The sequence below is a fragment of the Scardinius erythrophthalmus genome (assembly GCF_964197995.2).
Source record: "Scardinius erythrophthalmus genome assembly, chromosome: 15".
Lineage (NCBI taxonomy): Eukaryota > Metazoa > Chordata > Actinopteri > Cypriniformes > Leuciscidae > Scardinius > Scardinius erythrophthalmus.
In genome coordinates this window covers 24,803,676-24,815,003 of record NC_138235.1, presented here as the reverse complement: position 1 = coordinate 24,815,003, position 11,328 = coordinate 24,803,676, and the positions used below count along the sequence as shown (strand labels likewise).

Here is an 11,328-nt window from a genome sequence, read left to right as displayed (position 1 = left end):
AATTCTGATGGATCTGGAAAAGACAAACAAAACGAACAAAAATTCTGCATGTAACAGTCTATGATTGCTATCAAACAGCCCGAACATGATGAAGAGCAACTAAAGAGGCATCATGCATCATAGGTAATGCGGTGTCAGGAATGCAGAGAGAAGCTCAAGCACAGTCATCATCTCCTCTACTGTGAACACATGCACACACAGGTACACAATCCAAGCTTCCCCCTGGCTTCACAGTGAGAATGGTTTTATGAATCTGTACAGTAGGTCGGGAAACTGACTGCGCGAGTAGCTCGTAAGAGGACTTCAGGAGACAAACCGGGAGGGGGGTGTGGGGGGGCATTGCTATCTTTTCCAGCACCCTTTGACAATGTGTAAATCTAAAAGTAAAAAAATGTGCATCAAGATGTCATATCGTTACTTAAAAAAAGGTTTTGCAATCTCTAAGCACTGAGGAACTAGCCGAGATATGAACCCAGTTGCAAAACTGAATGCCGTTCAACTTTGGTACACAGAAAACAGAGCGAAACGGCTTTCGAAATGCACTCGCTCACACTTAAGTCACAGGAAAGCCAATTATTGTATATATATAAAAAAAAAAAAAAAAAAAAAACGGAGCTTAATCAGTGCAATATTCTTCTTTCCAAATAGGCTACTTGCCCCAATACTCACGAGGCATCGCACCTCCTCCTTCAAGTGTTTTGAACGTCTAACTCGGTATGAGTTCAGCAATGAAATTAAAAATATGGTCATGATGTCATGAGTGTTTGTCAAACACTGTCATATATGAAACAAATCAAATGAACGAACAAAAATAATAAAAAAAGGCGTCATCTGAGCTTTGACCTCTAGAGGTGTTTGGATTAAAATCCGGTACCATTCTACCCAGCAAACCCCGTTTACATGGACCGAACCATCTGACATGGTTACCTGCTCTGACGGTGCCATCTCCTTCCCCTCTGAAACAAGGGATGGCACTTCAGAAAATTATTATTTCGGAGGTCTAACGTATCTGTTAGGAATCCACACCTAATAATAATTATTATGATAATAGTAATAATTATATATGTATATATATATATATATTTATATACTATTTACAGACTCAAAAAATGCCATGCTGCAGCTTTTCTTAACATTATGAAAACCTCCTACAATGTATTAAAATAAACATTGAATTTAAGATAGCACTTTTCAGATATAATGGCCCGACTGTTCTGTTCCTCTGTTTTCCCCCCAATTAGCACAGTGACAAAGTATCTGGTTTTCTAGCACCTACAAAAGACGTCAGGGAAGCTTCTCAGAGTATGTTCATGCAGGAAAGTCACAATCAGTCTTGAGGACGCTGTCACTACTTGAACGATATATAACCCCCCGAAAAAGTCAATGTCTTAAAAAAGTCCGGAATAGTGAAGTAAGCTGACAACAGAAAGAAGTTTCCTCAGACGATCCTCGTCGCTTCGGCGAACTAAAAACGTTCCTAGAACACGCGAGTTCCCGTGTGTAACTGTTCTGCTGTGACCTCCTGTGTCCTGCTGATCCTCTGGGAACCCTCGGCTGATCACAGCTGTTTGTCGCTTTCCTTCTTCAACCGGCTGAAACACAGCGAGAAGAGACATGTATGGTGTTATCACGGATGTTTGAAGCACACAAACTTTCTAGAAAAAGGTGTGACTGGGGGACTGACCTGTAATAGTCCTCCTGTCCTGGCAGCGGGCCTCCGTGCATGTGGTGATGACCGTGTAGCCACTGCTGCTCCATGGCCAATCTCTGTAGCTCTGCAGACTGTGCATGCATGGCCTGCAGCTGGTGTGCCGCTGACATGGGTGGTGGGAGATCTCTGGGGTATGGAGCGCCTAGGGATCAGCCAGCAAGATTCATGAGTTAATGCTTGGATAAAGAGCTGGAAAGATTGAAATGCTGCTCATGTATGCGTCTTACCGAACATAGGGTGCCGGAGCATCTCGTGTTCATGCGGGGGCTGTCCGAGCAGGGGGTTGGGGATGGCTCCAGGTGGGTAGGGGAATCGGGCGAGGTGCGGTCCGCCGGCCAGTGGGTCTACGAGCGGATGTGCCCCAGAACCTGGGGGACACACAAGACATTCACCACCACCTTCGCCGTGTCAGAAGCTTTTTGTAATGGTACACAGTCAATAAAATACAGAAACACACATATTTACTACTAACAGCACTGATATTCAAAATGAACATCACGCAAAAATGACAAGCATAAAATAACAATATTAAACAGCAGGGATGCATGATATAATCGGTATCATATTGGTTATTGGCCGATATCGGAGATGTTTTCTAAATGCATCGGCATGAGCTAATGTTACATATTTATTTGCACATGCACATGTTTTTTTCCATTTATTTAGACAAAATATTATATTAAATCGGCCCTTTATCAGTCATGATACAAAAATAATTATGGGCTTATTGCTATCGGCCAGAATTTTAACATCAGAGACAGCATCATTTCATAGAATCTTTTTTTTTTTTTTTTACATAAAAAAATTAAGCCATGCCATTTCTACAATTCTTAAGATGGCCCAGATGGAATCTGCGGACATTTTTCACATTTTCTGGACAAGAAAATTGGAGGAATTCAGTGAAATGGACTCAAACCATTATATTCTCGTAGCTGAGAGTACTGCACTCTAATTGACAGCCAAACACAATCAAACTAAATCAAACTTTATAAACACTCAATGGATGTGTAGAAGTTTGTGAATGAGATCTGGGCACGCAGATTCCGTGTGGGCCTACTACAACTATCCAGCACACAACAGTAGAGTGAAACGTCTCTCACCTTGGTGCAGAGGGTCCTGTTGGTGCAGGTGTAGGTGTGAATGGATGTGCGAGTGCTGATGGTGGTGTGGCGTCACGTTGAACATCTGCAGCCGTGCGATGGGGTCGTTAGCTACAGAAGCCATCCTCTCAACATGTAGCCTCTCGGCCAGCCGCTCAGGGTAGGTCATCTCAGGCCGTAGCTGAGGCCCGGCCAGCGCCAGCCGTTCCCGCTCCAGTGGATTCAGGCCCGGGTGGAAGGAGGCGAACGGATGATGGCCAGCCATGTGTTGGAGACCAATAGGCCCGTGCCGTGCAAAGTGCTCCATGGGGTTAGCGGAAGGATGCAGGCTGTCCAATTCTGGAGGTTTGACCTCGAAGCCCGGCTTCATCCTTTCCATTCTCATCTCCCTCTCTCGGATCTCCCTCTCCCGCATCTCTCGCTCTCGCAGCTCACGCTCACGCATGCTGGGGTCTGCGTTGTACAGGCCGGGCATGTGGTAGGCCAGGAGTGGGTCTGCGGGGTTGAGTGAGACGAAGAAAGGATGGTTGCGGTTTGTAGGGGACATGACGTGGGGCCGAGCGTATTCACTGAGTGTGCGCAGGGCGGGTGTGTCAGGGCCGATATAAGGGGGCACAGTGGCGATGGTGGTGGGTGGTGGATCAAAAGAGGTCCGCATATGAGCCGATCCCGCCATCTGCGGTTCACCCATGCGACCCTCATGAGAAGAACTGGAAGCTTTCTATAAAGACAGAGCAGATATTTAGAAGCAAGAAATCGATAATGAAAATTGTTTTGCAGAAATTAACCGATACAAATAGCATTTAATGCAACACATTAGACCAAAACTTACAGCAGCTCTCTCAGCCTCTTTCTCTCTCTCCCGTTCCCGTTCTCTTTCTTTTTCTCGTTCCCTCTCCTTTTCTTTTTCTTCTCGTGCTTTCTGCTCTGCTTCCCTTTTGGCTTTCTCCAGCACCTCCTCCCGCTTTTTTGCCAGTTTCGACGAGGCCAGTGGTGTGAAGTAGAAGTCTGTTCTGGCACATGTGTTGTAACCTCTGTCCAGATGCTTGTAGAACCTATAAACAGGATGGATAGACAGAATAATCAGAATAATCTTTAAAGTTACCACTGTCCGTGTCATTTTTCTGTGTGAAACCTTTCTTCTTTAATGACAGATATAAACTGTGGAAGAGCGGAAATATTTCCACAGGCTGATTTTGCAGCCAGATTAAAACAAATGCAATTACTTTGTGTCAAATAAATAACCTGTAGCATGTCCTCTCGCTTATACTATACTAGAGCTACTCAATCAATCTTTTTTATCTCCAGTGCCATAATGAGCTGCTCTCTCTGTGCATTAGTGAGCTTATTGCTATTCACTGCAAGGGAGTGCGAGACAAGGCCACAGCAGCTCTACAAAGACACGCTCATGTTCTGATGGAGGCTTTCACCGCTATGATGCAGCCATTAATCTGTGCCCTGTCCACGCTTGATGACTGCAGAGGAGCTGAAGCTAAGGCAGGTTTAGTTAGACTGCTACATTGATAGAACTATTTAACATAACTTTTAAACTTATTGTAACTTAATGAAATTATATTTTATTACATTTGAATAAATGCAAAAAAATGACAAATAATTATTGTTTTTATTATTTTTTGTTTGTTTTTATCATTTGTTTATAACAAATATTAATTAATATACCATTTTAATTTTTTTTATTATCTACTACACTTATTATTATTATTATTATAAAAATACTATTCAAACCATTCAAACAAATTTAATAAAATAAAAATGTACTAAACGTTATCGTTTTTATAATAGATTGTTTTAGTACGTTTTATCATTTTTGAATATTATAATATAAATATTAATTCATCTTTTTATTGTAGTAATTGTCAAAAAGTAAAAAATCAATTCTGCACATTAGCACTTAAAGACAATTCTATCGATCATGATAAAAATAAACGATGTACCGTGCAGACTGGCTGGCGTGACTGGGAGTGTTGACAATGGTGGGTGGAGGTGAAGGGCTCCTCTGTGGTGGTGGAGGACTCTCTGGCTCCTCAGCTTCATCCAGTGGCTCTTCTTTAATCTGTACAGGTGGCACAGTGGAGGGTCCTGGGCAGGGCGCACTGACCGATGCAGGCAGGGGCATGGATATGGAGGAGGGTGGCTGCTGCAGCATAGTCATTGAGCTCGCCACAGAGGAAGAGACGTTGGAGGGTGACAGGACAGGCGAGCTGCCTGGCATGAAGGAATGAGGAGGGAAGGGTGGCTGGGAAGGCGCAGAGTGTGAGGCAGAGGAAGAGGAAGGGAGTGGAGGAGCCGGCGGGGGCGCTTGACTTCCTGTTGCCGGAAGGTTTTGGGACTGGGTGAGCACTGGAGGTTGCACTGGTGGAGGTTGTAGCTGCTGGTTTTGAGACATAAGCTGAAGGGGCGGCGGATGGGCGGAGGGAGGGTGGTGCGTGGATAGAGAGCTGAGGGGCTTCAAGGCGGGTGGTGGGGGCAGGTTGGAAGGCATCTGTGGGAATGGGGGGTGGCTGGGATGCTTGTGTGACTGAGGGTTTGGCATTTGTGGGATAGGGGTGGTAGGTGGAGGTTTGATGTGAGGCATAGGCAATGGTGCTGATGGCAGAGGCTGCTCTCTGGGAGGCTGGCTGCCGCTCTGTGAGGAGGATTGTGATTGGGATGGAGGGGAGTGAGGTCGCTGTTGTTGAGACAGGGAGGCAACTTGGGATTGACCCGGGAGAGGTGAAGGGGGGACCTGAGACTGACCGATTGGGAAGGACTGAGCAGGTATAGCATGAGGGTGAGGCATGTGTGACGGCCCCGGCTGCAGAGGGTGGCCCATGGGCGGCAGGGGGCAATGTAGTGGAGGCTGCAGGGACTGAGGGCCGGTCTGAGTAGGTGGAGGAGGCTGAGTTATGCCCTGCAGTGGGGAATGGGGTGAGGGCAGCCTCTGCACCCCTGACTGGATGAGAGACAGCGGACCTGCTGGAGATGTCTGCTGAGGAGGCATGGAGGTAGGGGGGATGGAGGGGGACGACTGGGATGACAGCGAAGGTGTGCCTGTGGAGGGTGGTGTGGAGGCTGCAGCTGCGGAAGGAGGGGCCGGGGGTAAAGCCCCCGTCTGGCACTGGATGACTGGAGGGTGCTGACCCTGGAGGATCTGTTGCTGCGCTGAGGAGTCTGAGTCACTCTCGTTGTCACGTGGGCTGGGGATGCTGGGAGAGGAGCTGCGGTTGTCCTGGTCAATATCCTTGGGATCGCTGCTGCCCTCATCATTCACACTGCGACCGTCCGAGCTCTCACCCTCACCCTCTCCCTCACACTCCGAGGGCGAGTCCGGCCGAAGTTCCTGCAGAAGATGGAAGGAAGGGTCAGTAAATTTGGCCATACCGACATTTGCTGATGACCGAAATAATAGGTGCAGTCACGATCAAGAACAAAAAACCTTTGCATATCACAGTCATTGAGATGTAATGTGAACTAATGATATTTAAAGGATGTGAAATCACTTTAACGTGCAATCAACATTGTTACCATAGGTAACAGCAAAAAAATACAACTGTAAATCTAGTGTCTAGTGTCGTTGGACTGAGTCAAATAGAGCTGCCACAAACCCTTCAGTGAACTTTAGTATAAGTTTATTAATGTCTGTTAATGGAGAGCTATTCTTCCAAGTAAACCTCTAGTTGATCATTTTTCTCCCAAACACATCCCACATTTCCATGCTAACAATAATTTAGCCACATTATCACATATCTTTAGCAGTACTCATCAAACTGCCATCTTTAATGCAGCAGCATGAATTGCAGAACTATACATTGTTATGAAGCATGTTGTTATGTTTCTGTTTAGAGTTCTATTTCCTTTTCTTTTTGAGATGTATACAAAATACTTTTCCTACATAGGATGCTTGTTTACTAGGACTTCACTTACCTGCATTTTAGACTAACTATAAATATGTTAATGTATAAATAATATAAAAAAAACACTTTAAATATATAAAAAAACTTAATAAAGATATTTCTAAAACTGTATTTCCTACAGACTAAAACTGTAGAAACTACTAATTTCTGGTTAAAGCTATTCTTCATTTCCTCTTTGAGATGTATTGAGATGCTTATTTAGTAGGAGTTCACTCACCTGCGTTTTAGACTTCTTGGCGCTTGCCCTCTCAGACTCCTCTGTGTCAGAGGCTCCTTTTTCTCTCTGACGTTTGGCACTCTTCATAGGCGATGGCGCCTCTTCCTTTGTCTTCTGTTTTGACAAAATGAAAACATGTTTCCTCTGAAAACAAATTCCTGTGATGCTCAGTGTGATTTCGATGAATAGTCTGTGCACATGGGTCGTACCTTGCTGGGTTTCTTCATCGAGTCAGTCTTGCTGTCAGTGCTGGAGGTGCTGGCTGCACTGGGTGAGGTACGCCCGCTGGAGCGCAGATCCTCATTGGTTGGTGAGGCTCTACCATCTGGGCTGGCGGTTTGCTTCTTGCGGCCACTTCGTAGCGTTGACATCTGAAGCGATAAAAAAAAAAACTGATGTAACAAATGGTTAATGCTGCTAAAACACATTAAATGAAGTTAAAATGGCGCTAAAAGGTAGCAAAGTTAGGTGTCTCACTGAGCCGCGGTTCCGTCGAGTCCTCATGCTATGCTTCCCACTGAGTCCATCTTCTTCCTCTTTGACAGGTTTGAACATAAACGGTGGCGGGTCTACAGGCTTCTCGATGGGGGGTAGTTCGCCGTACTTCTTAAAATGGATCCGGCAGTCGGTGCACAGCAGGATGTTCTCGCGACCCCCGTGGTGCCAGTCCTTGGAGGCTGTAAACACAAATTTCAATTCAGCTGGGCTCTGCTTAATAAACATTACACTAACAGGAAACGCTCTAAGGCTAGCCAAACACTTCATAGACATGCTAAGGTCAAATAAGTTGTTTTCGTATCAGACTTGAATGCGATATGAATGCTAACTGCATCAACAGGTCAGAGCATTTAATGAGACAAAAAACAAATGAGTAACTGTCAGATTGGATAAAATTAGAAATGACACGCTCTGATGTCCATCTGCCAGATGAGGTACGGGGCCGAGCATCAGAGCACTCTCAAACTGGGAGTAATTACAAGCCTGCAGAGGGGATTATTATAGTCTCCTGAAGAGTCACCTGTCTCATGGTATCACTCTATTAGGTTAATACTTCCAACACTTCACCTTGGGAACAACTGAAGGACTGAGGAAAAAAATTATTGTTTGTTGTTTGTAACACTGTTTGGTCACTCGACAAATCAGAAAGAATATGGGCAAAATTCTACAACAATTAGCGCCAGGCCTCTAATTTGATTGGACAAGCAGCATTCCCAGTACAAAACTTTATATTCATGGCATGAACTTAAAATGAAATGACAAACGTTAAATAAACTTTCTGACAAAAGATAAATAAACAATAAATATATAAATCTTTTTTTTAAATAAAGATATTTAAGTGTCTAAATGTAAATGATTGAATAACTTGTTTATTGAACTGTTGAATTAAAGCAGCATCACAATCGCAGTCATTCTGTTGGTCTGAATATCAGCACGGTGTGTGATATTGCTTAATTTGATAAAAAAATACATAAATAAAAAAAATAAAAAAATGTATAAATATAAAAACATTTTTTATCCTTTCTAAAATGCAAGTTACACATTAATTTATTGAGCTGCTGCATAAAAACTGCATCACACTCGCAGTCATGCTGTTGGTCTAAATATCAGCATGATATTATGATGTGATATTTAATTTGATAATACATTTTGCACTCACTGGTAGAGAAACAGTGGCGGCAGGCGTAGCCCTTCAGTTCCTGTTCACTGTCTTCACTGTCAAAGTCATCTTCGCTGGCTGAACTCAAGTCCACTGGAAAATAGAAAGAGGATGATAAAGATAGGAGACTGTAGTTGTCAAATGATGTTTAAGACAAAACAGAGGCCTGTTACACTTAATACATTATCAGTGGCTTTTTTCAGGAGACAAGGATAGTACACATAATTAGAGCGATACCTCCCTGTTCCATCTATTATCGGATATGAGATTTCAGCTGTTTACTTTGAAGAATCACAGAGGGGGATCTGTGCTCTGAAAAGCCATATTAGTCCTGGGAGTTTCAGGGATGTCATGTTTAGCTGTGACAAGAGTCTGTTCTCTGTCTCTAGGGGGAAGAGAGGCAGATTGCACTTACAGAACTCGCTGGAAGGTGGGCGGGAGGGAGTGTTGACGGGAGTGGAGGCGGTGCGGGTCTTGATCCGGCGGAAGACGGGTTGTCTGCGGTGCCTGCGGTGGGCTCTGCAACTAGCAGCCTCTGGGGTTTTCTTCCAATAATAGTAAAAGGTGATCAGCTCCCCCTATGAGATGGCAAACACAAAAACAATCTCATGAGCCAGGAGTTTTAACAAACATTTAGGCAGTCTAACTGTATAAAACTGATCAAAGAAACTCCAAATACTATGCAAAAATATTGTTGATCTGTTTGATGTGATGTGAATATGGCTTGATAAGCAAAATAATAGACCACAAATGGCAAAATGATAAGGCAGCTGCACTGACATACATCAGGAGTTGGTTGATGAAACCATTTTATTTTTGATTGTAGAAAGAAAGGAAGGGAGAAGGTATAGAGTCCTGGACAAAGAATCCATGTCAGGATTGCCAGCAGACCGGCTTGTTGTTTTCTGGCCATGTCTGTCCCAGGATTAGGCAGTGAAGCTCTCTGAATGCTGGGATATTAGGATCAGTACATTGGTGGCTGCCTGGGTGGCAGGCGTTTGAATGGAAACAAAGGAACATGTCAGGGAGAGCTTTGGCGCTACAAATAGGGAGTAAAATGGCTCCAAGCCCCTGTGCTAGAAGAGTCAATTGAACTTTAATCAAACATTCAGAGGGCGCGCTTGCCAGGGAGTAAGGCATATAAATCCCGAGCACAAAAGCCAGCCAGGAAATCAATACCCTACTGAAACATTAACACATGCAATCATGGATCAGAAGACGCTTTGCTTAGGCAGCCTGCACAAATTAACTGTCGTTTTCCGGACACATTCAAAATAATACACATGCCCTAAAACTGTTGTCTGGTGGGAAAGCAATTACGAATTTTTCCTGTGGTAGTTCCTCGTTTCTCTCTTGTACCTTTCGGTTTCTTTCCAATTGAATCATTTGGCCGATTCTGGATATTAATTTCTAGACATTGCATGGGAGTGGCTTCCATGTCAACGGCTGAGCTTTTAACATGCTTTAATGTGTTAATGTTGCAGGAATGAGTGAAGAGGACAGACATGGGGTCTGACAGGGTCTGTTAAACTCAGGCTGAATAGGGCTTGGGTGTCTTTAATGTGTATTGATTGCTTTCCCTCTTTGCTTCGGCTGTTCTTCTTGACATAAATTGGTCATTAAAATGCTGCTCTCCCCAACACATTAACAGCTTTACGGCAAACACTTCAAACTATTCTTGGCAGCAGTGGAAAAACATGTACTTTGAATCCTATCAAGACTATTCATAGGCTATTTTATTGCTTGAGTGAATTTTACTGAACCATATAGATTTGCTTTGGATGCCTGCACTTGAGCATATGAATTACATTTACATAAATCACAAAAAATGAAAACGGTCTGATGGAAAGGCTATAAAACTGAGGCTAGCTCAACCAAAGCTAGCATGTCTGACATGGGCAAGCACACAAGATAAGTCTCATACTTACATGTTCTTATATAACATGTTCCCCCCAAAAAAGTAATCAAGGTACAGCATAAACACCAAAACAATGGTGTGATCTGAATATGCCACTGAAGAGTAAATGAAAATGTGAAAAATACACAAATCACAGTTGAAGGACTGAAAAAAGCACACTGAGCAGTAGAGAAGTTCTCAAAATGTTTCCACATGCATCAAACTCAGAGTAGCCCATTTTTGAGTGGCCTGATGGACACACGCAAGAGGAATATCAATTATCACAATTACATCAATTACTTGTGGGTGGTACAAATCCTTGCCAAATGAGAAACACAAGGCTGACAAGCTCAACTTAAAGAATCCCAGCCCAGCTCCAGTGGGTTATTTATCTGATATGATGAGTGGAACATGCAATGGCGAAAGGCCCAGGCCCGCGTCTGAGAGCAAAAAGCTTTTTGGCGGGGTCGGTCAGGGCGCAGGTGCAGGCCAAAGGATGGCAGGCTTCCTGATGTGAAATTTAATTGAAATGTGCAGATCAAAACTGTTCAGCAGGACAGCGGGCAGGCTTTCTTCACAGCCTAATGACTGTTCAGCACCGCATCCCCCTCCCCTTCCTCATGGTTGCCCCTTACTTTTTATTTTCCCTCCCTCTATTTGATGTGAGCTTTGAAGCATGAAACCTCAACTTAATGCTACAGAAGATAAAAAGAAAAGGTCATTTTAGCCCTCAACAATTTTGCCAGAGCACTTTATAGCTCTTAAACATCCTAGAGGAAGGCAGACGAAAAAAATGTCCTCTGGTTCAGCGTAATAACACTGTGAAAGGAAT

The 11,328-nt window shown here is 43.8% G+C and overlaps 1 protein-coding gene across 4 annotated transcripts in view; it reads right to left on the bottom strand.

Moving 5' to 3' along the window:
• Positions 1–1,415: 1,415 nt before the first annotated feature.
• Positions 1,416–11,328, bottom strand: part of rerea (arginine-glutamic acid dipeptide (RE) repeats a) — a 103,554-nt gene continuing 93,641 nt past the window's right edge. The window contains exons 12-22 of one of the 4 annotated variants that reach the window (XM_081385715.1): positions 9,015–9,177; positions 8,600–8,692; positions 7,420–7,619; positions 7,152–7,313; positions 6,943–7,056; positions 4,767–6,151; positions 3,644–3,866; positions 2,812–3,532; positions 1,939–2,109; positions 1,685–1,853; positions 1,416–1,592 (exon numbers count right to left, since the gene is read on the bottom strand). In XM_081385715.1, coding sequence (XP_081241841.1) covers positions 1,559–1,592; positions 1,685–1,853; positions 1,939–2,109; positions 2,812–3,532; positions 3,644–3,866; positions 4,767–6,151; positions 6,943–7,056; positions 7,152–7,313; positions 7,420–7,619; positions 8,600–8,692; positions 9,015–9,177 — 3,435 coding nt within the window. In that variant the 3' untranslated portion in view covers positions 1,416–1,558. The remainder of the gene's footprint in view (positions 1,593–1,684; positions 1,854–1,938; positions 2,110–2,811; positions 3,533–3,643; positions 3,867–4,766; positions 6,152–6,942; positions 7,057–7,151; positions 7,314–7,419; positions 7,620–8,599; positions 8,693–9,014; positions 9,178–11,328) is intronic. The other 3 variants (XM_081385716.1, XM_081385718.1, XM_081385717.1) reach the window with 3 other exon arrangements.